Source organism: Astatotilapia calliptera, chromosome 1 (genome assembly GCF_900246225.1).
Source record: "Astatotilapia calliptera chromosome 1, fAstCal1.2, whole genome shotgun sequence".
Classification (NCBI taxonomy): domain Eukaryota; kingdom Metazoa; phylum Chordata; class Actinopteri; order Cichliformes; family Cichlidae; genus Astatotilapia; species Astatotilapia calliptera.
Window position 1 is genome coordinate 964,893 of NC_039302.1, and position 27,905 is coordinate 992,797.

At 41.2% G+C, this 27,905-nt stretch overlaps 1 protein-coding gene across 5 annotated transcripts in view; it reads left to right on the forward strand.

The window, feature by feature from the left end:
- The window catches only part of arnt2 (aryl-hydrocarbon receptor nuclear translocator 2), a 66,793-nt gene extending 53,739 nt beyond the window's left edge, over positions 1–13,054 (forward strand). For 3 of the 5 annotated variants that reach the window (XM_026184348.1, XM_026184593.1, XM_026184504.1), the window contains 5 exons: positions 8–110; positions 317–458; positions 2,443–2,593; positions 10,801–10,946; positions 11,111–13,054. In XM_026184348.1, coding sequence (XP_026040133.1) covers positions 8–110; positions 317–458; positions 2,443–2,593; positions 10,801–10,946; positions 11,111–11,209 — 641 coding nt within the window. In that variant the 3' untranslated portion in view covers positions 11,210–13,054. The remainder of the gene's footprint in view (positions 1–7; positions 111–316; positions 459–2,442; positions 2,594–10,800; positions 10,947–11,110) is intronic. The other 2 variants (XM_026184431.1, XM_026184671.1) reach the window with 1 other exon arrangement.
- The last annotated feature ends 14,851 nt before the right edge of the window (positions 13,055–27,905 follow it).

Below are 27,905 nucleotides of genomic sequence, written 5' to 3' on the forward strand. Positions count from 1 at the left end.
TGTGAAGCGGGAGATAAGAAGATGATGGTTCCCTCCTCTACAGCTGGAGGACAGCAGCTCTATTCCCAGAGTTCTCCCTTTCAGCAGGGACATTCGGGCAAAACTTTCAGGTACATGTTCATGGTACATGATGTTCCTTGGACTGGGAACACTGGGAACATCGTCTGGTTCTAATTGCACTGTATTCCTCCATAGAAAGGTGGAGTATAACTTACCTGTTTTTTGTCTCGTGTGTGTGTGTGTGTGTGTGTGTGTGTGTGTGTGTGTGTGTGTGTGTGTGTGTGTGTGCGCGCACGCACGCATGTTTTCATGTAAGCAGTTCTTCTGTGATCCATGTCCCTGGTGTGAACGACATCCAGCCATCAGGTTCAGCCAATCAAAATCTAGCTCAGATCTCCAGACAGCTTAATCCAGGCCAGGTAGCGTGGTCAGGGAACCGACCCCCCTTCTCTGGACAGGTAACACACACACACACACACACACACACTATTATTATGTGACTATGTGCGCTAAAATTGACCCTCACAGCTAAATACTAACCCTTAAACTAGACAAAGTTCTCAGTTTAAGAACTCGCTCTAAGAAACCAGGCAGAATGTCCTCACTTTAAAGACCTCATAGTACCGTATTGTCCTAACAGAGCACGCTGCTCTTATACTGATGGATAGTTGTGGTTCCTGGAATTTCTAACAGTAGAATGGAAGACACACACACACACACACACACACACACACACACACACACACACACACACACACACACACACACACACACACACAGTGTTTATTTCTAAAGTTAAATAAATACCTAGAGTCAGCTGCTCCTGTACCCCAGACTCCAGTCTCTGGTGCTTGTTAGCAGATGGACTTGTTGCCATATTCTGTGTCTCTGTTTCACATTCTTGCAAAGTGACTTGCACGCAGCATATGTTTCTTAATAGGCTCATCCGTCTTCCACATGCACAGCCACACTTGTCAGGTCATTCCACTGGACTGAATTCTTTGTTCAGTCAGAAAACAGCCAGATGATACAAGAGATAAACACTGTTGGATGAAACAATCAAAATTATTACCTAATAAGAGAAAAGACCTCGTGTTCTAAATTTAACAACCAGCTCTTTGCCATCTCCTGTCGCCGGGCAGTTACAACATTAAATAAGAACAAATACCTTAAAATACAAATACCTATCAAAGATGCAGTATATATAAGTACAATCATGTAATCAATTATGCAAACCAAGTAAGTTTTTACTAGTCTTGACTTTGACCCAATTTTCACCAAAAAGAAAATCAACTCGAGCTGATCGTATAAAATTTGATCAGGATACCTTGAACACTGTGGGACTGCTAACAGACGGACAGAAGCTCTTACAATAAGCTACTTGCATATCATCCCATGAGGTCACTATGTATTTCAGGAAAACTGGCGAAACGGAGAAGCAGTGTGTAAAAGAAAAAACCAAAACACGTCTCACTACTTCCATCAGAATTAAGAGGATGAGTAGTTGTCAGGTGCTGCTAATCAAAGGCAGATTGTTAACTGATCAGCAGCAAGTGTAACAATCGGTTCCTGTACACTAACGACCTCAACATAACTGGACGTCATGGCAGGTGCAGGTCAAGCACAGTAGCACCTTGCAGACATTGAGTCGAGCACGTTTCCAGAGTCAAATGCGAGGCCGTCTGTCTGAGGCCTAAAGCTTGGGTCGTGCAACATGAAAATGACATCTGCAGACAATTTATAACAGAGCGGCTGGACCAAAGACAAACTCGAGGTGCAATGGCAAAGTCAAATTTCAGACCTCAACCCAATTAAAATGCTGTGTTTGGACCAAACTTCAAATAATTGAAGCCAGATTGTAAAGTGGGCAAAACTTCCCCCACAGCAACAGAACGACTGATAAAGTCGTATAGGACAAACACACTCTCCCTCACACTAACATGCTGTATGCCACAGTCTGGAAATTAGTGCCCAAATAACAGAATATGCAGCACTTTGGTGAAGTTAAATTGGTGTAGCGCATGTATAACTGTCATAGAAAATAATTTGTACAAAGTCATTTAGCTAAGTTTGGATTCAAAGGCGGATAAATAAGTAAATGTATTTTCTTTCTAAAGGGTCGGTATTCAGTATGTGTGATAGATGTAGACTACAACCCTGGTTTGCTTTGTTTCAAGATTCAACGCGTTTATTGTCGTGTTTGCAAAGTAAAAGCATTTCTCTGTACAATGAAATTGTTTCTCTGCTGTCCACACAGATGCAGGTTAATATGTGCAAACAGATCAAATACAAATAGCATTAATAAACAAGTGGAGACAAAAAAATGAAGCGTTAAATAGATTTATGTGCAAAGAGCTATGAGCTTAATATGCTGGTTTGATATGTGAGAAAATTATTATTATTACGTTTAGGTGGATTTTAACCACTGTCTTTGTTCTAAAGTCCAGTAAAGCCCAGTCCAGTCCTTTTGGTATTGGTTCTGGCCACAGCTACCAGACTGATCCAGCCTCCTACAGTCCGCTGTCCTCCCCGGCCACTTCCTCCCCCAGCGGCAATGCCTACTCAGGACTGACAAACCGCAGCACAGCTTTTGGTAAGCACGTCTGTTTGCCTCTTATTCTCATTGTGTTCTGTTTACATGTATAACTTGGTCTTTACTGGCATGTTCACATCCTGTCATGTGGTACAAATAAAGGTACAGCCCACTGTTACATGATTTCCATCCTCCCCACACACGAGCTGCATAACAAGCGAGTTTCCACAGTCCACCATCTGTCAAAGGACAACATAAAAGTTCGTTGTTCGTTGTCTTCAAATGATTGACTTGTTATTAAGTGATGATTAGTGACTATTTCACAGAGTATTTAAATAACAGTATGAATCTTCACTTAATCCCAGACTGAGTCAAAAGGTTTTTCTTCCTATTAAAATGATGTTGTCTGAAAATTCATTTCAGCATTGAAAGCATTCGAAAAATAGAATGCAGAAGTGAATCGACTGTACAGTTCAATTCAATTCTATTCATATAGCACCAAATCACAACAAGTCGCCTCAAGGCGCTTCATAGATACAGAGAAAACCCAACAATCATATGACCCCCTATGAGCAGCACTTTGGCGACAGTGGGAAGGAAAAACTCCCTTTTAAAAGGAAGAAACCTGCGGCAGAACCAGGCTCAGGGAGGGGCGGGGCCATCTGCTGTGATTGGTTGGGGTGAGAGAAGGAGTTCAGTTGTGTAATTTCTGTGGAGTGGAAATGCTTGAAGGTAACAGTTATAATGATTCATGTAGCAAAGAAAATAATTTGCATCTTCAAGAAAAAAGACTTGTCTGCACAGTGGAGCTGCTAAAGAAAGAAAGTGTGTTAGAGAGGCTGCAATGCTTCTTTGTGACAGCTAATATCCTTACAAATGATAAAGTCAGACAGCTTCTCCCATACAGGACCTTACGTTATAAACTCAGGAGTCCTGTTTGTGCTTGTTGTGACTGAACCTTGTTAAAGTGTGTTCACAGACTAACATGGCAGCAGAGTCTGGGAGGTGTGTCATTACTGTATTTGCACTAATAGTGGAGGGTTTGAGGTAATCACAGGAAAGACTTATATTCCATTATTCAGTGCTAAAGATATCCCACATGTAGTTTCCAATAGTTCGCCTCTCCCAATAGGACGTGTGAAGTGATGTTGGCTCCAACGTCCTGGACCGTTAGTGTGTTTGTGGAGTTGTCCTCTCCATGTCAGCATACGTGTTTCTTCAACCAGATGTGTAAATGTAGATGAAGCAGCTGGAGGAATAAAAAGCTGTGTGGATGGAGAAAAGGGAAAATGTGGCTCGTAGCAGGAAGAGCTTTGAGCTCTCAATAAATCGGAGCAGCTTTTTCCATTCAGTGAAATAGCTGGCTTACTGTGAACTAATACTTTGTATTTTAACCTTTCATACTGTCATAATCCTGTTTGAGCCTCTACTGTATTTTGGAGGCCTAGTTTGAAGGATGTTTTCAGGTTTCTAACCCTGATGAGCAAATAGGCTCAAACATTAAGCCACTAATGTTTTACCAGTATTTCTACTTTTTATAGCATGTATCTAGACAACCAGCATATGCTTATGTTGAAAAAGTATTTACTATCAGTGTAACAGGAGCTAAATAAAAAAACATCCTAAAAAGCTTCACAAACTCTCGTGGTTCTTTGACACACATATAGAAAAAGGTCATTCTGCCTCCGACAGTCTGAAAGTGTCTTTACTGACGGAGGGGAACTTTTTTGTGGAACATTTGCACATAGAGATGAAAGTACGATCATTAAAGTTGCTTTCAAGATTTCAAAAGAAAGCATAAATCTTTACAACCATGAACCAAACATAATAATCCAGATCTTGGTGCCATTTTCAGTCAGGAAGGAGGCAAACATTTTCACACCACTGTATGTGTGTAAAACACTACAGGCTACATGCAGTTACACCACAAGTAGTTTTAGCTTCAGCTTAGCATGATCTTTTAACGTGGGCGAGCTGTAGCTCTGGAGGTAGAGCAGATCATCTACTGTTCGATCCCCGGCTCCCCCAGTCTGCATGCAAAGTATCCTTGGGCAAGATACTAACGATAAGTTGCATCTTCTGCATCCATGGGAGCATGAACATGCATGAATGTTAGCTAGAAAGCACTAAAAGAAGAACGTTTGTGTGAACAGGTGTAGAGCGCTTTGAGTGCTCCGGAGACTAGAAAAGCACAATATAGGAAACAGTCTGTTTACCATTTATCATGTTAATTACAAGTAATGCTTATCATGTTGTATGTATTCTACAAAAGGTCTGTATATTACAGATAATGGATAAGCATTACCAACTTCAAGAAAAAACAATGATTGGTTGTCATGGCTTATATTTTCCATATTCAGTTCAATTAAGATTCAGTTTCCTGGTTTTGAAGTAAATACATGGATGGGAAAGCAGAGCAGACAGAACAGGAGGAGACTGATGTCTGACTGTCTGACAGCCACCATTCATAGACATCAGTATTTTTACAAGCCACTTTAAAAGTGAGAAGAATAACACAGCAGAGCTGCATCTGTGTGTGGGAGCTATGAAATCATTTTTTGGTTTCAATGAAGTTCTGGTTTCCTGAGCTTTTTCCATGCTGAGATGTTTTGTGGTGTTTGCAGTGTTTAATAAGAATCTGTAGGTCTATTAATATTGTATTATTATTATTGTAGCTGCATCAAAGCCTGAAACGTGTGGACGTTCTTTGAAAACACATTAATGTGTAATTATGTTTTCCAACAAATTGATGCATTTTCCTAAACTTATAATTGAGCAGGTGCAGGCAGAGCTAGGATTATTAATTATTATTATTTTAAACTGGGAGGACTAAGAAGACAGAACTCAGTTGACAGCAGTCTGCAATACACTGGCATCTTTAACCCTCTGGGGTCGCCGGACGTGCCGGCGCATCAAAATCACATGACCAATTTAAGAGGACACAGCTACAAGATGCAGCACGTCAGAGTCTACATACCAGTTTTTGAATTGTGTCGATGGGCCACGTAAAACCAGAGTTATGATTTAAAAAATACACGCGACGTTTTTTCTGAACAAACCAGCGGCGTTTACAGCGGGAAGGACGGTAAAAACGGCGTTTTCTACAGACAGCGCTAGCAAACACTCTCCGCTTGCCAGTGAAAAAAGAAAAAACACCCCTTCCCTATTGGTGTTAGAGTTTACATGTCAGCCAATCAAAAAAATGATATGGCAACATGTGACATTTGGTTGTTTAGGGAGAAGGGGAAGATTTTAGGAGTGACACCCGCGACAGAAAGCGGGCGAGCGAAAGAGAGAGAGAGCGAGTTTCCATATGTGAGACATTAGTGACGTTCAGCGTGTTTGGAGGCTGTAGTTAGTTTGTTGTGTAGTTATTGTTTTGTATTGTGTGTCAGTTAGACTGCTGAATGTCACATTTCCTCCAAAAAAGCTGTCAAAGGCAGATTCCAGTGTAAACGCTGTTCCCACATGGAAAACTGGACGGATGCACCTCCTGCTGTCAGACCTGCAGGTTCAGGCCTGTGCTGTTCTCCTCTGTCTTATACTGAACACAAACTACATATTTTGGACTGGCACAAATAATTTGTGTGCCTTCTTCTTTGATGCAGCACAGCTGATTGTTCTGTAAATAGATTTAAATGGTTATGTAAAAAACGCCTGAGGCCTTTGCTGCATTTTTAGGTAAATAGTACCATATAACTTTGTTGTTTGCAAAACTTGTGCATAATTTTTAGAAATGTACAATTTCTATTTGCATTCCAAGTTATGAAAATCATTCGTTAAACATGTTTGTGGGTTTTACAGTAAAAAATAGAACTTTTTTCTACTCAGATTTTGAATTTTTTGTCTGAATTTAGATCAACTGTGCTAATATAGTATACCAAAATGAAAAAATAACTCAAATTTCAGATATTTGAGGTTGTGGTGAAAATAATTATACCAAACAAGGCAAGAAAAACATATTTTAAAGGTGAAATATAGAGGTAAAATCAAAAGTAGTCAAAAACGGCCAATTATACCCTGGACTCCAGAAGGTTAAAGTATACAACATTTGATATGCCAATGCATCGACCAGTTTTTCAGTAAATTACTATCTTGTATTTTTTTTAAACGGGTAAGATCTTCCCTTTTATTCTAGTTGTTTAAGCACACCGCCTTTCTTTAATTCACCTTTCTGTATAAGCCCAAATTTACACTGTTTATTGGAGCTTAGATAACCAGAACTGATCCTTTTGAGATGAAACCAAAAATGGTAAATGGCCTGTATTTGTATAGCGCTTTACTCAGTCCCTGTGGACCCCAAAGCGCTTTACACTACATCCAGTCATCCACCCATTCACACACTGGTGATGGCAGCTACATTGTAGCCACAGCCACCCTGGGGCGCACTGACAGAGCGAGGCTGCCGGGCACCAGTGAAACCAGTCATAAAAGGTTTCAATAAGTAAAGCTGTGAAAGAATCATTAGCAGCACTTGTTTCCTCCTGGAATAATTATGAATTAGGTTTTTGCCGTGATAGAGCAGCCAGAGTCTAATAACAGGCTAAGTGGGGTACAAGAAATGAAGGTTTAATATTAGCACAACAAAAAGTAAAATGTTGGCTCACCTGGGCTGATAATAGATTGTATTATTTAAAGTGACAAGATATGAAAAAACCCATTGTATCGCATTATTTTCACAGAATCACATAGTTTGCTTTACAAGCAATACTAGTAATACTTCATAGAAATGTCCTGAACAAACAAACATTATTTTGACATGTTTCTCTTTGGAAGATTAGGTGAAGTACAGGTTTTTTTGTTATATTTTCTTTTTTTTTTCATGTTGCGAGATGACTGCTGATGGGATGTGTAATCTTTGGCATTATACATTCAATTAGAAACATTTCGGGGATCATGTTTCTGTATCTTTTCTCTAGAATTGTAAACAGGATCTGTTGTAATTGTTTATCCAGTTCCAACTCCATGTTCTTTAACTATACTAAAATGTAAATAAAGCCTTTTTAATCTCCTACTAGGCCTCGGTGCAGCCCTGCAGCTCTTTCTTTGTCATGTTGGCACGTTTTCACCGTTTTTACTCAGTGACTCTTATCAGTTGCTGACTGACTTAGTGACACTAGTCTAAATCACGAGGTAGGCAGTTTGACTAATGGGTTAGCCTGTCAGGGTTACAACACGACTGTTCGGCTTCAAGTCTCCAATGACGAAGACGCTCTTGGGCATATTTGACATTCATCATGTTCACAGTGTTCATAAGTAGAGCCCAGTGGTTTTATTCTGAATTAAAGTTTCTTAAAAAAATGTAAAAAGCTATTCAGCTGGAATACAATAAGTAGGCAACTGTTTGACCAGAACTCCTGTAAAGTTACTGAATGTTATACTTACGTTACCTTCTTATCCACTGCCGAACACGACTGCTCAATTTAAATTGTGTACGCAGAGTTTGGACAGTGAAAGGAACTTTCCCAAACTGTGAGCTACAACATGGCATCAAGTGACAGGTTGTAGATTAGACATCAAGGACCGAAAGTCCTCAGAGGTCGACTCTTACTTAATGGACCTACTGTAACATCAGTCATTTCATTTTATTGGTCACCTCACACAGCATTAATGGCTGGCTAACAGGGTCATGGAAAACACAAGAGTTACAGTGCAGTTACAGACATCCAGCTGCTCCGACTCATTATGTATATTGTAAAAGTTATCGGACTCAAGTAAGCTCAAAACTCCCACTTGATGGTCTTTTAATAGACGCACATTAGATTATCTTTTGTGCTCTCTATTGCCAAATTAACTCCATGCACCTTCCATGTTTAAGCCCCTTTTCCATTAGTACCCACTCAGATCGATTCAGCATGGTGCGCCACGGTCTTCAGGGTTTTCCATCTGTCCAGGGTCATAGTATCTGCTACCTCGCTCGGGGCTCCAAGCGATCCAAGCTGCTACTAACTGTGACGTCATCAGACTGCATGCCGGTCGGTAGCGTCACTCGATGAGTCTTGAGAGCGTCTTGTTCACTAAAATTTAAACTACCGTCTTTGAAACCTGGACACGAGGAAAATGGCTCCAAAGAACAACGCCGTGTTCCCCCGAGTCTGAAGAAAAGCCACAAAGTCCTTAAAGTTCACCTTTTTTGTAGGGTTCATGTCGCGGGACATTCATACGCGTTGCTATGACGACAGCAACGCAGTTAGGTTGTACCGGATTGTAACGGAAAACAAGTCAATCAGAGTAGAGTCGTGGCGAGTCCTTCCAAGGAGGTACTAGTGGAAAAGATTTACTGTCTTAACCTCATGCACCTGTTCATGAAGTCAGTGACGGTGTCAGTGTTGCATATGTTATAGATGTATATACGTTACACATTTATGATAAACTGTCGCTGTGTGTGCTCCAGTTAATGGGTTTATGGGTTTAACTGGTGTTTTAAACGCATCTTTGTCTGACCCTTATCAACGGGTCCAAACACTCCTGCAATGTCCCCACCACATGCAGGCACAGACTGCACTAATGTACTCTACCTGAATGTAGCATCCCCATATCAGTTTAAATAAAATACATTTTTAAATGCATACATCATAAAATATAGCAGTTGGGTAATACTTTGAAATCGACCAGAGTTATTGGTCCATCAGGTTACTCAGAGTTGACATCAGATACTGAATCAAATCAGTTTGTCTTTCATAGCTCCGACTCGATTTTCCATCTTTGGTAGATGCAACACGCCTCATTGGAAAATGTCTGATTTTAGTTGCACATCAAATGTCTCTTTAAAATCCACTAATACAATCATTCCTTCTAATTCCACTGCTGTTAATGCCACAGTATGATTAAGCCTGTCCATCCAATCATCCAGTCTCTTCCATTTATCCTTGTCAGGGTTAGTTAAGCTATCCCACTAACTGCATGTCTTTGGACTGTGGACTGAACCCACGCTAACACAGGGAGAACATGCTAACTCCACACAGACAGACCCCACCAGGTGGCGAAGTCGAACTTAGGACCTTCTTCCTATGAGGCAAGCGCACCACATGCGGCCCTGATTAATACTACCCATCAGTAGTTAGCAGTGTTAATGTCGAGTCCATCTGTTTAGGGTGTAATGGGAGCTTTGTGCGCCTTGAGGCAGCTGTCGTTGTGATTTAGTACTTTATATAAATAAAATTGAAAGATTTATCTGAAATTGTTGCGTTGGTCTCTATAACATTGTTAACGTGCTGCTCTAGGGCAATAGTAAAAAACTGGCCAAACACATTAGCTGTGTCTTATGGAGAAACATCAGGAAAAATAAATGCATTGCTCATCCTGTGGGGGGGGGGCACTGTGACTCCCTGTGGAATAAGGTTGGTGAAGGGCTTAAAATGGAGTGTGGTGGTGTTTTTAGATTAAAACACAAAATGTAACTACATGTTGGAAATCTCTTTGCTTTCTTGTAGAATTGTGTTTCATTTATTTTGTTTTTTCTGTTGAAATCACAACAGCATAGTTGGCGAGTTTCAATAACACTCCTGGCAACGGCAGCATTTCTCAACACCCATATAGGTCAGGGTTTGGGTCGGGCTTTTTTAGAATGAAAAATCTTTCAACAAAGAAAACTAAGATGAGCTTTATCTGAAAAGATTGCATCTTCGAGTTCTTAGCATGTGGCCAAAAAAGACAAACCTAACCTGCTTAGCTTTGTTGGGTTTGGATTTTTTTAAATATATTTATATTATATTGAGCAAGAGATTTGATCAAACAATGATGTTTTAGCCGAACAGCCAACCGTGGTTCGTTTACAGTAGGGTGTTTTCAAATCCCGATCAAATGATGTCAAAGAAGTTCTTCTTGGATTTAAGATTTATTAAATATTGTAATAAGTCAGTGCCTTCTCTACCATTATTAAATCCTGGAGCGTTTCCGCAGGTCCCTCCTCCCTGCAGCTGTCAGACTGCTTCCAACAAACACAGATGTTTACATCTGCGCTGTAACTTGCACATGTTATCAACCGATTCACACTATAACCAGGGTTTGCCTCTTATCTGTATTTAATTGAATTTTATTTAATTACGGTACAGGAGTCTGTGGTAACCACTGTCCTTGATGTAAATATGTAAACATTGTGTATGTTTCTGTTCTGTGTCCTGTTTGTTTGTATATGTGTCTTTCTTGCAGCTGTTACACCCAAATTTCCCCTTGTGGGACAATTAAAGGATTATTCTATTCTAAATACTTTGTGCATCAAAGGATCTGTCAGAAATGTTTTCACGAATAAATAAATGTGTTTTCAGATGTGTCCGGTGAAAGCAGTCAAAGTGGAGCCCAGTTCCAGGGTCGCCCCAGTGAGGTCTGGTCCCAGTGGCAGAATCAGCATCACTCCCAGCAGACTGGGGAACAGCACACACACCCCAACCCTAGCCAGACAGAAGTCTTCCAGGTAATGCTGAGGGAGACTGTCCTGCTGCTGGACTCTGTGTAGTTGGTCAGCCTTCCAGCTGCTGGCTGCTGACCAGTGTACACAGATATGTAATATGTCTGATAAGAGCCGTGTCCTCTGCACACCTCGAACCTCTGACTCTCCATCCCTGTGTGTCTCTGCAGGACATGTTACCCATGGCTGGAGATCCCACCCAGGGAACAGCCAACTATAACATCGAGGACTTTGCTGATCTTGGGATGTTCCCACCCTTCTCTGAGTAATATCCGCCTTTCTCCATCTTGCTCCTGCTCAGAACTGGACTGATGTATGCATTTATCTCATGTTCTGTCTCGTTTTTCTGTATAGCTAAATCACCAACACAGCCATGTTAGTCACGATGAATGTCTGGGTGGACATCGTCATTTGCACACATACAAACGTACAGCGCACTGTTGGTTAGGCTCCAGGATCTGCAGTATGTACCAGTGAACATACACATACCTCATCTCTGCAGAGAGGCGCCTCTGTCAGGCGTAAAGAACATTACTGTTTTTGGTTCGCTCTCAAAAAGTGTCTAAAACTGCTTTCTGCAATTAGTGTTAGCAGAAGCAGATTACAGGTACACCTGTCAGAAATGATTGCTACTATATTAGATTTTATACTTCCTATCTTACAGACTTGTGTGTAAATGGTCATTACTGACACAAGCTTTAGCTGCATCCATGTGGAAGACTGTAAAAAGTGGACTGCGATAACACTCGGTTAGCAAAGTCCCAGCACTCTTCTCATTTCCCTTTTTTGTAACCGTAAGTAAGCAAAGCATCAGTCTGATTTTGAGTGCACTGCATACCTGTTGGCTTGTCAGCCACAAGTTATCGGCCAGGACACGTTTTTCTTCCTTTTTTCACTCTTGTGAGGACCATAATTTACTAAATCAGCATCTTGTTGTGCTTGATGTAACTTGAAATTATTAACTGAGAGCAGAATCTCACAGGGGAAGTGTTTATGCTGAATTGACAGATCAAGGGGAATGAAAGCCGTTGTCCCCTCGACGTCCACGCATTCTCACTTTAGTTTGTCATCAGGTGGACACTCTGACTGTTGGTTATTAGGGGAAAAATGCAAGTGTCTGGCATCTTTGCTCTGCCTCTGCGTTTAAGATCCGGAGCCTGTGGTCCTCTTTTATACGGTGTGTAATGGTGACAGAGTTTCTACACCAGCGTAGCAGTAACCTTAACTGGGTCTGTTTGTCTCAGTTCTGTTATAGCTTCCATGTATCACTACTCAACACGACAGAGAAAATGTCTCAGTGCCACACAAATGGCAGAATCACCAGTTGCATAAAGGGTTGACGATGTCCACCTCCATCTGTCTGAAATGGCCTCTTGCACATCATTACCAACTCTGCCAAACAGCAGCAGGAGATGAGACGCTCACCTCCGGTTGATGCTGCAAACGCTCTCTCCATCAACTTTCTTGTATTACCCTATATGTAGTGATGTCGTAATCTCTAGAAAGAAAACTTGATGCGCCCATAGAAGGATTCTCTGTATACATAAAACTAAATTTTTTACAAAAATCTCATTGCAGAAAGTTGCTAAGGCTTGAAGTGCACTTCATGAAGCTAACTGCTAATCACACCAGCCTGCTTTAAAAAGGGAAAAACCGCCATACCGTCCTAGCAAAGCGCAGTATAAACTAGTGTATTCGGTGTTCTTCAGCTCTCGCTACTTGAATTTATTACTTTATAATCTTTTCAACGATTAAGAGACTAAAACTTTGTAGTGGGGGAGCTTTTACATGCTAGATTGTATAATGTCTCAGACTGATGGGAGAACCTTCAAACATCCTTTTGCTAAAGATCTCAAATTGATGGTTTTATTGTTTTTTTTATGTTGTTGTAAATAATGTGATTTTTATGTCGACTCGTGTTACTTTCACACAGTACATTTTTGTGTAGGTTTTAATGATATCGTGTCCAATGTGAGTGCATATTTAACTATTGGTATTTAGTTAGTAGGTTAATTGTACATTGAGTTCTAGATCTGTATAAAATGTGTAAATGTGACCCATAATTTTTGTGTAACAAATTGTGCTTGTGACAATAAATTCTTATTGGTTATGTGGCTTTTGTTAGAGGTTCCGTCTTTCATTACTCAGGAGTCACTTCGCTCCTAACCCTTAACTAAATAATTTTATCCTAAAAACTCTTTACAGATTTTCATATACTCTAAAACTGAACTGCAAAAAATAAACATGTCGATCGCCCTTTGAAGATCTCCCTCTGTATTTGTAGGTAGGGCTGGGTTCTGCTTTTTAGCCACATCCTAAATGGGACAATTTACAGTTAGCCTCGGAAATACAGATTAGTCTGGACCAGGGGTCGGCAACCCTGGGCACGCGTGCGAAGGCTTAACTGATGGCACGGCCATAGCTGGACTGGCCATCGGGCATACCGGGCATTTTTTTTATTATTTTTTTTTGTAACGGTATAAACAATGAAAGGCGTTGGACTGGCCAGATGCTGGCCGGTGTGTAAAAATAACTAGATGTTTGGTGGCGGCATCGCGGAGCTTCCTCAGATTCAGTAAAATTAACAAGTGGTGGAGGCCAGCAGGTGGATGAGGGAGATCGGAGGCAGGAGGAGCAGAGACCCGAGGCGGCCGCTGGTCCGAGCGTCAGGTGAACTGAACTTCAGGTAAGAAGTTATGACCTGCAGTCCATCTGGGTCAGATATAAACCAAGTTTAGGTGGAGTTTATTTTCGTTGTGCTGACTTTTTACAGTCAGTTACAATAACTCGTACTGCTACTAGCTAGCAGGACGGAGTTTCTATACAGCTGTTGCTATGAATTTACTAATAGTAAAATTTATTTTATTCATAAGGTTAATTATTAGAGTTGCCAACCGTCCCGTATTCAGAGAAATTATTACGCGTTTGGTGTTGAGCTGAAAAAGAACACAGTTTGTCCCGAACTTCAGCTAGAATGGAAAAAGACACAAAACTGGAGTTATTCTGTCGTAACGCTGCACAGCTGCCTCTTCTTCTCTCATTCTCTCCCTCCCTCTCTCATGTTTCTACTTCAATCATGAAACTGATCAATGATCAGCTGATCGTCTCTCTTGTTTATTTATCGCCCACTTTGCGCCAGAAAGAGGAAACCAGCAGATGTCGCGCTAAACAACAGCAGCACGTTTGATCAGCTGTTGTTAGAATATATTTAATATTAATTTCTAGTATCAGCTGATGTTTGCTGGAGCCACAGCTGTAAAGCTGCTGGTCATGATGCCGGTTTGTATATGTGGTGAGAGGGAAACATGAAGATGAAACCAGGAGATGTCCTTACTGAATCATCAGAGCTGAACAGGTGATGGAGAAACAGGTTTACCTTTTAGGTGACATGAATGAGTTGAAGTTATGAACTGTTTCTGAGAGACAAATAACACCAGGATCCTTTTCTAAGTAGCTGACAGCTGGTAACTGTGCAGGGGCGGGTCTAGCAAAGTGTTGCCAGGGGGGCAGGTAGGGCATTAACAGGGAGAGGGGGGCACAAAGAAATAGTTTCTTATTCTCATTTAAAATGTCTCACTGTTATTAAATAATTATCTGAAGCTTACAACCAAAGTTTTTATCTGACGTAAAATGTATAGAAATCATACATATACCAACAAGACTGTGCATCACTGTCACAACAGCATCTGTTTCCATTCAAAGGCTTTATGGCTTTAATACCTGGGGGGCCGGTCTCTAGTCAAAATGCCCGGGCTGATTTTTTGTGCCAATCCAGCCCTGGGCACAACACACAGTGAATTAATCTGAGAAGGATGCCTATTACGCTGTTCCCTGTGCAGCTCTTGGACTTGCTGATCACATAACTACCAACAGAAAAAATGAAAAAGTTCTAAGCCTGACATCAAAACGATGAAGTGGATGAATCAAAGGAGAAATTACAAGCCTGCTTCAACTGCACAGACTGGAGTATTTTTGAAGCTGCACACACTGACCTAAATTAACTCACTGACCGTGAGGTTATGCATCGGTTTTTGTGAGGACCTCTGTGTGTAGACTAAGAGTTTTTGCACATATAATAATAACATACCATGGTTCACTCTGAGGAAGCTGTGCCAGTCCAAGTAGTAGGGCTACAGCAACAGGACCGGGGGTACAAGTAGGCCAGAAACAAGCTGAGCAAGGAAATCAGGGTAGCTGCAGCGAAAAGCAGCTTCTTAGCCAACACAACCCTGCCTAGCTTGGAGCCCTGCAACACGTCACCAGCTACGGGAGTCCATTCACCCCACACTGAGGATACGTCCACACTAATGCATTTTTGTTTGAAAACGCATTGTTTCCCTCCGTCTTGGCTTCCCGTCCACACTGAGAGGGAAAACGCAGCATTTTTAAAATGCTCTTGAAAACGCATACATTTGAAAACGGCGCTTTCGCATCGCAGTATGGACAGCGAAAATGCAGACTTTTTGAAAATGATGACACATTTTAGTCATGTAATGCAGTCAAGTGACCAATCAAACAAAGATAGCGGAGGGCATTATACAGCAGTTGTTTTGTTTGCTCTCCGTTTTGGCCTCCCGTCCACACTGAGACGCCGTTTTCACTGATGGAAAACGCAGCATTTTGAAAGCGCTCTCGAAAACGCATACATTTGAAAGCGGTGCATTCGCGTCGCAGTGTGGACAGCGAAAATGCAAACTTTCCAAAACGATGACACGTTAGTCATATGGTGCAGTCATGTGACCAATCAAACTAAGATAGCGGAGGGCATTATACAGCAGTTGTTTTGTTTGCTCTCAGGTTTGACAGCCCTATTAAAGATTAACATCAGTCTGTACGTGCTCCAGAGAGCTTTTCTTCAAATTCTTTAACTCTCACTGGCTTTTGCAACTTTGTACTTTTGTGTTGCTCGCAGCAACAACTCCAGCTCATTGTTGGTCCATTTAAAAAAAACTCGGTGCTTTTCCTTGACATCTTGCCGCGACGTTTCAAAGAGTCTGAAAAGTAAATAAACGGCAGACGGAAATGAGGCAGGCCGAATCGTCTTGCGTTTCCCACATGCGCAGGACTGGAACGGAAGCATGTTCGGCCGTTTCAATGTGGACGCACAACTCTGTGAAAATGACTGAAAACGTTAGTGTGGACGAGGAGCGTTTTCAGTTGAAAACACCGTTTTCAAACCTCTCCGGGCTACTGTGGACGTAGCCTGAGAAGAATCCCTGACTAGTTGATGACCTTAACACCTTCTATTGCAGATTTGAAAGACAACCATTCACACCTCCCTTCTGCTCACCCTCACACATACACAAAATTACTACCTACACTCAAGACCCTTCCGACTTTCATCCTCAGACAATTGCAACATACTTACAGAGCTTGCCTTGGTGAAAAGACCACTGGATTCTGGGTATGATAACATACTGGAAACACCATAACTTGAACCTTCCAATCAGGAAGGTTCAAGTTATGGTATTGATTTCCTTGAGCCTTGTTTTAAGTTGTGCCATGTTTCCTTTCGGGTGCTATCAGTTCTTACCAGACATTGGATGCCTTGGTCTTGAATGGGTTTTCTGACACCTTATCTTTCCATGAAGCCAGATAACACACACCAATTAGTTAAACTTTATTTCTTAAAGACATAAAGACCTGGATGACCTCTAACTTTCTGCTTCTTAATTTGGATCGGCCCTGAAAATCTTAGAAATATGGTATCTAACCAGATGCTTACAACATTACCTTGGCCTCCAGTCATTTTTGACCAGCATATACAGTGGGGCAAAAAAGTATTTAGTCAGCCACCGATTGTGCAAGTTCCCCCACTTAAAATGATGACAGAGGTCAGTAATTTGCACCAGAGGTACACTTCAACTGTGAGAGACAGAATGTGAAAAAAAAATCCATGAATCCACATGGTAGGATTTGTAAAGAATTTATTGGTAAATCAGGGTGGAAAATAAGTATTTGGTCACCTCAAACAAGGAAAATCTCTGGCTCTCACAGACCTGTAACGTCTTCTGTAAGAAGCTTTTCTGTCCCCCACTCGTTACCTGTATGAATGGCACCTGTTTGAACTCATCATCTGTATAAAAGACACCTGTCCACAGCCTCAAACAGTCAGACTCCAAACTCCGCCATGGCCAACACCAAAGAGCTTTCGAAGGACACCAGGAAAAGTATTGTAGACCTGCACCAGACTGGGAAGAGTGAATCTACAATAGGCAAGCAGCTTGGTGTGAAAAAATCAACTGTGGGAGCAATCATCAGAAAATGGAAGACATACAAGACCACTGATAATCTCCCTCGATCTGGGGCTCCACACAAGATCTCATCCCGTGGGGTCAAAATGATGATGAGAACGGTGAGCAAAGATCCCAGAACCACACGGGGGGACCTGGTGAATGACCTGCAGAGAGCTGGGACCAAAGTAACAAAGGTCACCATCAGTAACACACTACAACGGCAGGGAATCAAATCCCGCAGTGCCAGACGTGTTCCGCTGCTGAAGCCAGTGCACGTCCAGGCCCGTCTGAAGTTTGCCAGAGAGCACATGGATGATACAGCAGAGGATTGGGAGAATGTCATGTGGTCAGATGAAACCAAAGTAGAACTTTTTGGTATAAACTCAACTCGTCGTGTTTGGAGGAAGAAGAATACTGAGTTGCATCCCAAGAACACCATACCTACTGTGAAGCATGGGGGTGGAAACATCATGCTATGGGGCTGTTTTTCTGCCAAGGGGACAGGACGACTGATCCGTGTTAAGGACAGAATGAATGGGGCCATGTATCGTGAGATTTTGAGCCAAAACCTCCTTCCATCAGTGAGAACTTTGAAGATGAAACGAGGCTGGGTCTTCCAACATGACAATGATCCAAAACACACCGCCCGGGCAACAAAGGAGTGGCTCCGTAAGAAGCATTTGAAAGTCCTGGAGTGGCCTAGCCAGTCTCCAGACCTCAACCCCATAGAAAATCTGTGGCGGGAGTTGAAAGTCCGTGTTGCTCTGCGACAGCCCCAAAACATCACTGCTCTCGAGAAGATCTGCATGGAGGAATGGGCCAAAATACCAGCTACTGTGTGCAAACCTGGTAAAGACCTATAGTAAACGTTTGACCTCTGTTATTGCCAACAAAGGTTATGTTACAAAGTATTGAGTTGTATTTTTGTTATTGACCAAATACTTATTTTCCACCCTGATTTACCAATAAATTCTTTACAAATCCTACCATGTGGATTCATGGATTTTTTTTTTCACATTCTGTCTCTCACAGTTGAAGTGTACCTCTGGTGCAAATTACTGACCTCTGTCATCATTTTAGGAGGGGGAACTTGCACAATCGGTGGCTGACTAAATACTTTTTTGCCCCACTGTATGTCCTTCAGTGCAGATGTTAAAAAAATACGTGGGACTACTTTTATTTGTGCAATATCTCTAAAATTACAAATGTTCTGTCTCATAGTGAAGCTGGAAACCTAGTTAGTTATCACTTCTAGGCTGGACGACTGTAATTCATTATTATCAAGATGTCCTAAAAACTCCCTGAGAAGCCTTCAGTTAATCTGCAGGATATACTGCAGGAAGAGTCCTGACAGGCCCCTGGCTGTGAAACCAGTTTCTAATTTGGATTCGAGAGACAGACAGCCTCTTTACTTTTAAGATTAGGCTTGAAAGTTGGTGACCCTGAATCCTCTTTTGGTTAAGCTGCAATAGGTCTAGGCTGTTGGGTAGTGATGTGTGGATCGATCCTGAAATATCGATTCCTCCGATACCAATCATTTATGTTCTAGAATCGATTCTCACATTAAAATATCGATATTTTAGTAATTTAGGGTAAATTTGTAGTTCATCATTAACAGGAACACAGTGGAAAGAAACTATATCATTCGGATTGTCTACATTCAAAGGAACTACTTCCTCTTTCGCCTTTCATAAGGAACTGTGTGAAATACGTCTGTATAAATGTCTCGCAGCCCCTTGGCGTGCGCACTCACAACAATGGCTGAGCGTAGTTGGAGTCATGTGCGGACTTGTTTTACCTCCACAAACAGCTGAGACGTGGTTTGCGATACATGTGGCAAAAAAAGTGAGGTGTTGTGAACATACTTGCCAACCTTGAGACCTCAGAATTAGGGAGACATTCAAAAGGGCTGTTTGGGAGGATAAATATATTTTACAGTGTTTATTTATCGGATAAAATACATTAAATCACCGTTATTATTGGTCGGCCCGGAAACAGCGCGGGTGTCCAAATTCAGAGGCTGCTTCCACCTGAGGACCGGCCTTCGTGGTCTAAAGAAAGCCGGGTAGTATGGCACGAGCTCCCTCGGCGGACTGAAACTCTGCCGTCTGCTCCTTGCTATCTAAAATATAACCGGGCACTAACGCAAACTCTCGACCGTCTCACACTTTGTTTAATCAGTTTTCTGTTTGTCATTTATTCAGCCGTGTGAAAACCCCGGAGGAACCCTCCCGAGGGATTAATAAAGTTAAATTTAATTTAATCTAATCTAATAACTTTAATCTCAGCCAAACCGATTTACTCACGAACAAATAAAACACTGAAAAAGCCAAACAAGAACATTTTTAGGTTATCAAAGTGACTTATATATCCCTTGTATGGTGTTCGGGTCTGTGAGACCCGTTTTCAGCTTTTTCAAAAGAAAAATTAAACAATGAATTATTTTTTCAACCTGAAATTCATTGGCTTTGGCTTATTTTCTGTGAAGAACATAAATCCGGACTAATTTTCAATGACCTCATACTGTACCTCCCCCCACGCATTTACATTACATACAAGGTGTTCGGGTCCACTGGACCCAGGTCTAATAAAAGTATTGAAAGTGTAGGTCCTGTGTTCCCACACTCTGTCTTCCTCCTTTCTGGTGCTGCTGATAGTGTTTTCTTCCCCTCCTGCTCCGCACAAAGTTGCAACATTGTTGAAAATTCAACTATCAACACGTCTGCTCTGACATTCCCACACATTTTACCCTCTTTCTTGAGGGATCCAAATTTTCTCATACCCTGTCCCACCTGCAAATTAGGAGCATAATACTATAAATAAGACTTTGCCAGTGTGGTTCTTTATCACAACTGATCAAGATGGCAAAAGATTATCTGCTGCGAGGGCCATCCAGTTGATTTTGGAAAGAGAGGGGCTTCGGATGATGATGTTGACAAAGAGGTTTCAGAATATTTCACATTTCTGAAAATTCAGAGTCTGACAGTGACTTTGAAGAAGAGCATGAGGTTGAGCACCATTTAGTAACAAAACGAAGACGAGTACCCCATCAGCAGCCAGCTCCAGGACCAGAACAAGCCCACCAGACAGCAAGTGAAGAAATATGGATGTCAATAACTGGTGAAATTGAATGGTCTTCTTGCCCAAGAAATGAGCCACCCTGCAGAGCTGTTACTGTGATAAGCCAGGGCCAACACGGCTGACAGTTATTCATGTGCAGGACATCAAGTCTTCATTTGAGCTTTTCATCCCAGATTCCATCCAGAAAATTATTCTGGATTGCAGTAATCTAGAAGGAAGGTGTGTTTTTGGAGAGAGGTGGAAGGAGATGGACCAAATTCATCTAAGAACCCCAAAGGCCTACTTTGGGGTTTGAAATGAACTGAATAGCGTTTAGAAGATAAAATGCCTGTGTTCTCATGAATATCCCCAATATTTGAATCCGTAACAGGTTCTTATCCATGCAGGAGTTTTCAGGTCCAAAGGGGAATCCACAGAATCCTGTGGGATGCAGAAACCGGCAAGAACCTTTCTGTGCATCAATGTCTCCGGAAAACTTTCACAAAATTTCCAGGATTATTCGTTTTGATAACCGAGACGACAGACCAGCTCGACGGCAGAGAGACAAGCTAGCTGCCATCAGGACAGTGTGGGATAAGTGTGTGCACCACCTCCCCCTGTTTTACATCCCTGGGCCTAATGTCACCATTGATGAGCAGCTGATCCCATTTAGTTGTGAAACATATTGCTTCACATGTAAATGTGTTGTCTTTCCACTCACTCCACTTGATTATAACTGATTTATTTTATAACATTTTACATAAAAGAAAAACGAGAAGCACATTAATTCATAAATGTGATCTAACAAAGGTAAAGGGAAAAAAATAATCATGTTTGCCGTTCATATGGTTTGTAATTGGGATGAAGTAAACATCTGTTGAGTAATTTAACATAAAATTGTTTGATAGTGTTAATTTGGAAAGCCAAAACTCTAGCGGGTCCACCAGACCCATGAACACTGGCTGAGTAACAAAAATATGAACACCACACAAGGGATATCATGTTTAACGACCGCGGGGGTTTGAAGACGATGTGTCGGCTCAGATATTTGAAGTTCACACAGCTACATTCTCACCTGAAAATATGTTAAAAGTTTTTTGCGACCCAGAAAGAGAAATAAGAGTGATATTAAAACTAAGTCGCTGCTGCCATTGTTGGAGACTGGAATTGGCTGGGCCGCGCTATGAATTCTGCGATATGGTTTTTCAATTTTGTTGTCCGGGTGGAAAATCGGGAGAAATTTGGGAGAATGGTGGCTCCGGGAGAATTTCGGGAGGGGCACTGAAATTCGGGATTCTCCCGGAAAAATCGGGAGGGTTGGCATGTATGGTTGTGGCAACATCACTAACCTCGTCAAACACCTCAGAGTAACTCATATCACAGAATATGACGAGCTTACGTTGAGACTGAAGAGGAGGACAGGGACAGGTGCTGCTAGGGCGAGAGTCTCTCACGGAGTCCTTTAGTGCTGCAGGCAGGCAACGTGTTCAAATAGCACAACTTCAGGTTTTTTATTTCTATATGATGAACTCTGCATTATTAAGTGATAAGAACAAGTAATCTGATGTCCTGTAATCATTATGACGCTATAATTTGAGATACAATAAATAAAATAAGTTTTTGTTAAAGTATCGGTATCGGATCAGTATCGTCGATACCACCCTGAATATTACTTGGTATCGGATCGGAAAGGAAATCAGTGGTATCGCACATCACTACTGTTGGGGGCTTCCTATGATGCATTGAGAATTTCTTATTTGGTAGCCTTTCTCACTCACTGTGTCTATACGCCTCTCTGCCTTTAATCATGATTATTTTTCTCTGGCTCTCTTCCACAGCCTGTCTTTTGTCCTGTCTTCCTCCCCTCACCCCAACCATTCACTCTCACCAAAGTGCTTGCTCATTGGGGGCCATATGATTGTTGGGGTTTTCTCTGTTTTCTCTGTATTATTGTAGGCTTTTCACTTTACAACATAAAGCACCTTGAGGCAACTGTTGTGATTTGACACTGTATAAATAAAATTTAATTGAAACTTGAATTGAACTGACTTTTCCTTTCAGTATCATCAGGTTTCTTGACTTCCCTTTGTTTAAAATGCATCTGGGCCCAGGTGACCATCTTTCTTATCAAGCTTAGGATCCACGAAGTAATTATAATCCCCAAAGGGTCTGTAGGGGTCTTATCCTGTCCTGTTTTGGGCCCTCACAGTGATCATCCTGCCTGGAGCAGTTGGTTCATGGCAGCCACAAACAGAGTCGCAAATATTCTTCACCCTGATGGTAAAGTTAACTATAGTGAACCTTATCTTTAGTAAATCATTAAGCAACATAATCAGATTAACTGCTTCTGGTGGTACTTAATCCAGTGCAACCTGGATCAACTGGTGGAATGCACTTGGGTAAGTCCTTCAACATGCAGCAGGGACAAACGAGCCCTCGGCCAAAGCCAAGGTTCCTTCTTGTTCTTCAGAGTGTCTGCAGAAGGTGACACCTTATAAATAGTGCCAGATGGTCCTGAGCAGATCTTATTTTTGTACTGTTCCGTGCCTTCTTTCCATTCTTGCATAGAAGCCGGTAGGTCTTCCCCCAATACAAACTGATTTCCCACAGTCATGAGAAGTAAAGTGAAATAAACATCAAATACAAATCCAACTTATTTATATAGCACATTTAAAAAACATAAAGTTTGCCCAAAGTGCTCTGCTTGGAGCAAAGTATCACTGATGTGACTCAGACAGTTCAGACTACTTTGCTCCAAGCAGAAAGTACTGAAGTAACTAGACTAATGGACCTCCTACTGATAATTGCAAGGTGGCCCAAGGGAGTGGTAGAGATGACAATGTGAAATGGAAGTAATGATTTAAAAAAACTGATTGCATTTCAGCTAAAAACCGACAGGAAAGGGTTGTGTCAGGAAAGGCGTCTGATGTAAAACGTCTGCCAAATCAAACATTCAAGAATGAACCAGTGCTGATGACCAACAGGGTGCCACTGCTATACTGTATGGTTTGGACACGATCGCACTGATGAAAAGACAGGAGGCTGAGTTGGAAGTGGCAGAGTTCCTTTTGTTGCGATTTTTACTGGGAGTGACAAGGATGGACAATCAAAGTATATCAGAAGGATATGAGAAGTTTGGAGACAAGAGAGAAACGGTTGAAATGTTCTGAACATACGCAGAGGAGAGAAAGTGGATATACTGGACAATAGATTCTGAATGTAGAACTGACAAGCAGGAGGAAAAGAGGAAGACCACAGAGGAGGTTCATGGATGTTGTGAAGGAAGACATGCAAGGGGCTGATGAGTCAGAGGAGAATGCTTGGCATAGGGTGAGATGGAGGCCGATGATCCACTGCAGTGACCCCTAAAGGAAGCAGATGAAAGGGGAAAAAAGATGATTAAGGAAAGCAAGATTCAATTTCAGCTAAAGTGTTTCAGACTAGAGGCAAATGGAATTAGACTGGAACTTACAGCCCTTTTTAGTCTTAAGCCCCTTGGACTGCATGATGACATGGCTACTGGGTATGTTACATCCTGAAAAGAGAATAAATAAATAGTCAGACATGATGCAGCTTCATTGTAAATGATTTAGAAATATTTACATATATACAAAATAATGGAAATTTGAAACAATTCTGCATATCCTCTGTTAGTTTTAAACCAATGTCTCAAGTCAGTTTCCTTTCTTTCCTTTCACTGACAGGTAAGTAAACATCACTATTTAGTGCATAATGCACTTTAGCTTTTGGTCTACAAATCAATAAGCATAAACTTAGACCATCAAGCTTAAATGTACCGAAAATAAACATTTATGTAAAAATATTATTGGAAATTTGTCCCTTCTGTTTCTCATTTCTTCTTCGTAACAGTTACTCATCATAAATGAAACATTACCAACCTCGAGCAATATATGTGCTTGAATTAAATACAAAAATGTGCACGATGCTGTAATCTGGTCTTTAAATGATGACGTATGAACCCTGCTTCCAGGTCCAAACAACTCTGCCTTTTGTGTGTGGCTGTTGTGTTTTTAACATGCATCTTGTTCTATTCAATCAGAATAAGGCCCTAAAAAAGGCAGTGATCACTGTCGGCCGCTCATTATTTTTATCATCACTGTTCATTTTAAAGTTCAGTTTTTAAACCCTTACGATGTAACTACAGCCCATGCAGCAGTATATTATTGACTAACCTCATATTGTGGATGGATTATCTCAGTTGTTCTCCTGACTGAAGTTTGGTCCGTTTACAGCATCCTGCCATGCGATTGCATTTGTCTCTAACCATCAGGAACCCTCACGCTAACTTTTATCGAGTCGAAAAGGGTTAGCATTCATCCTCCAGCTTCACTGTGCTAATATATTTATATCATGCTAACATAGCTGTGTAGCTAGCCACCATGTAGCACATCAATATATGGGAGCTAGCAGGGCTGGGCGATATGGCCCAGAATTCATATCTCGATATTTTTTAGCTGGATGGCGATATACGATATATATCTCGATATTTTTTTAAAGCCATAAAGTAAGAACAAAAAGAGAGTTCTTAATCAAAGCTGTGTCCCAGATCTCACACAGGCACTTTTATTAACATACAGCGCAGATGTACATGAAAACATTACTCAGAAATAAATTATCAGCATTTATTAAATAATAATGCTCCATAAATAAAAGAAAACAATGTTGTTTTTGTGCATAACAAAAAGCTCACAATTGTGCAGTCAAAATGTAAACTAATAGACGCTGAGCATAATAACAAGGACAGACATTGTAGCGGTTCTCTGGTCTACTGTGTGACTGACAGCCTGGAGTTCGAAATCTGCTTCGTAACCGTGTCTCTAAACAGGTGCCATTTGTGGTCCTTATACACACACAATACGGTAATATTATGTTGAAGCAGAGTACGTCTTACTCAGTGAGGCTCCAGACTACGGTAGCCCTAATGCTCCAACAATCCATCAAGCGGTGCGGCTTCGTAGCTTAGCAAAGTCGCACTAAAACATTTTGTTTGACAGATTTCTGAGCGCCGTGTACCACATAAACTCGGTTCGCGGTCAGTAAGCACAACCAGAATTCATACATAAAGCGCACTGTCGATTTTTGAGAAAATGAAAGGATTTTAGTGTAAGCTTCTAGCCCAACATATACGGTATACGAGATTTGTAAGGTGTTTTTTTCGGGGCAGGAGGGTGGGCGAATTCGTGGTCTGGGATACAGCACACAGTTTCACACTCTTCATTTTGCACTTCATGGCGCTGTTTTAAATGGTGAAAATAGTAGTAGTGCTCCAACCTTTAGTTGGGACGCTTTCCCGACATTCTCTACAGAATACATTATTCTGCTGCTCATCTGACACTCCAAATAGTAGTTACAATAACTAGTATAATGATCATGTTAAAATGACGTTAACGCCATAACTGCATTAATGTGGCAAATCTCCATTAACAGCGATTTGCTGCGTGGGCCGAGCCGCAGTAACTTGTTATGAACGCGTTGACGCCGTGCAGTCCCATGCAAGGGGTTATCCGCGTGATTAACGCTAACAGCACTAAAATAGTAATCTCTAAATGTTTTAGTTTTACCGACCAGCTCCTGTTTGATAGCTGCAGTGTCCATCTTGTCGTTGTCATGTTTAGGCTGTGTGCAGGTATGGAGGACCCATAGTGCAGACTCCGGAGACAAAACCTGAACTCAAAAAACAGCTTTAATGCTGAACTCAAAACTAACAAACTTTGCTTTTCAAGCATTCACACTAATAAAGATTACAACAACAATACTGTGAATGCTTTTACAAGCATTCACACTAATTATAACATAAAATAGACTATATCAATATAAACAATATTGTCACATCTCATATCTCGTATAAAAATATATCTATATATTTAAAAACTCGATATATCGTCCAGCCCTAGAAGCTAGCCCAACTTCAGTAACCCTACAAACGTCACTGCTGTTTAGTTTTCTGTCTTCATTTATGCTGGAAGTGATAGCAGAGCTGTGCGTTTGAATGCTTCATAAATCTCTCAGTCAGAACATGCTATATCATGTTTAGATGGAAGCTAGCGAGCTAACTTCCTGCTAACTTCTAACTCTGTTAAATCTAATAAATCCTGTTTTCATGGATGCCTGGATGTTACACTTGTTACCCCTGGTAGAGCAGCCACGCTGATCATTTTATTAAAGATGAAAGAATTTAGACAGTTTGTAACTCTCAGTGATGCCACAGTGTTCGTTTGACTTTGGGACCTAAAGCAGAGTTTAGACCAACACACATTCTGACAGCTGCAAATAGTGCTTAGCTAGCGATATCAGTATCCCAACAATACAGTTAAACATAAATCATCTAAGCATCCTAGTTGGTTTAACCTGTTTTACATTATATCTCTTTATATTTGGACTTTTTTAACCCTTATTTATACATTTACATTTGACTTGACAATGACTGTTTTACTTTACACTGAACTTAGACTAACAGTCCATCTATCACTGGTACTGTGGAAATGGTAAATACAAAATTGTAGTCTGGTTGGTACTCTACACAAGCAGTGCATGATAGTGCAAATACTGACATAAATTTAAAAAAAATACACGTCCTAAAATCCTAAAACACATGAAAAAAAATTGAAACATACTGTGGCTAATATATTTTAAATGCCTGTAGCATTTCAGCTCAACATAAGCAAAGAGGTACGCATGAAATGCCAAAGCTTAGATGTGTTTTAGATGTGTAGCATCTCTTGGCACCTTTCTTTCCTGGCACTTCAACACTTTTTTCTGTTTGTTCTCTTCAACTGGAAGGAGATTTGAAGAGAAATACTTTCTCACATTCCTTTCTGACACAGCATGTACTCCGATTAGCTTCTTAGATTCCTCTCTGACATTTACAATGTTCTGCAGCATTTGTGATGGACTGACAGGGCAGAGGTAGGGAGACAAATTTAATCTCAAGATGTCTTCATTTTGCATGTACATGCTGGCACCATATCCATATCAGCTCCACTGTCATTAGCTGATAACAGGTGAGATGGTGTTTATTTAAAAAAGTTCCAACTCAAGTGTTGTAAATAGCATTTGCGTGGCATCTGGCCTCTTTGTACTGCCTCGCCTTAGGCGCTGAAATCATTACTGAGACACTCTGCTGTGCTGCATGCATCCAAGTGTGTGTGTTTGAGATAGTGTTCAATTTGCATAAGCCACTGAAACGTTATGCAGCAAGTGGTTGTGTGTGTGTGCTGGTTGGTGGAGCGTAGCTGCATTCTTGTCTGCAGTCAGTATGTCTCCATGCTGACAGGTCTATCTTAAATCACCCTGCTGTGAATCTCATCCAAATACACTGACAGAAATATTCACACTACAGTGAAATAGAGAGAGAGAAATCCACTTTGCCCACCAACACTGCATCGTATTTATCTGGTGTCTCCATTGTCCACCCATCTGCATCCTCCCTTTGTATTACACCCGTATTAGAATTATCAAGTGGACTATTAAAGCTCGGTGGAACCTGACCACAGGGTCTCTGTGAACAGAGATACATCATTTTGCCTAAAGTATTTGCTCATCTGCCTTCTCACACATATGAACTTGAGTGACGTGTGATTCTTAATCCTAAATGTTTAATATGATTTCAGACCAGCCTTTGCAGCTATATCAGAATCAGAATCAGAAT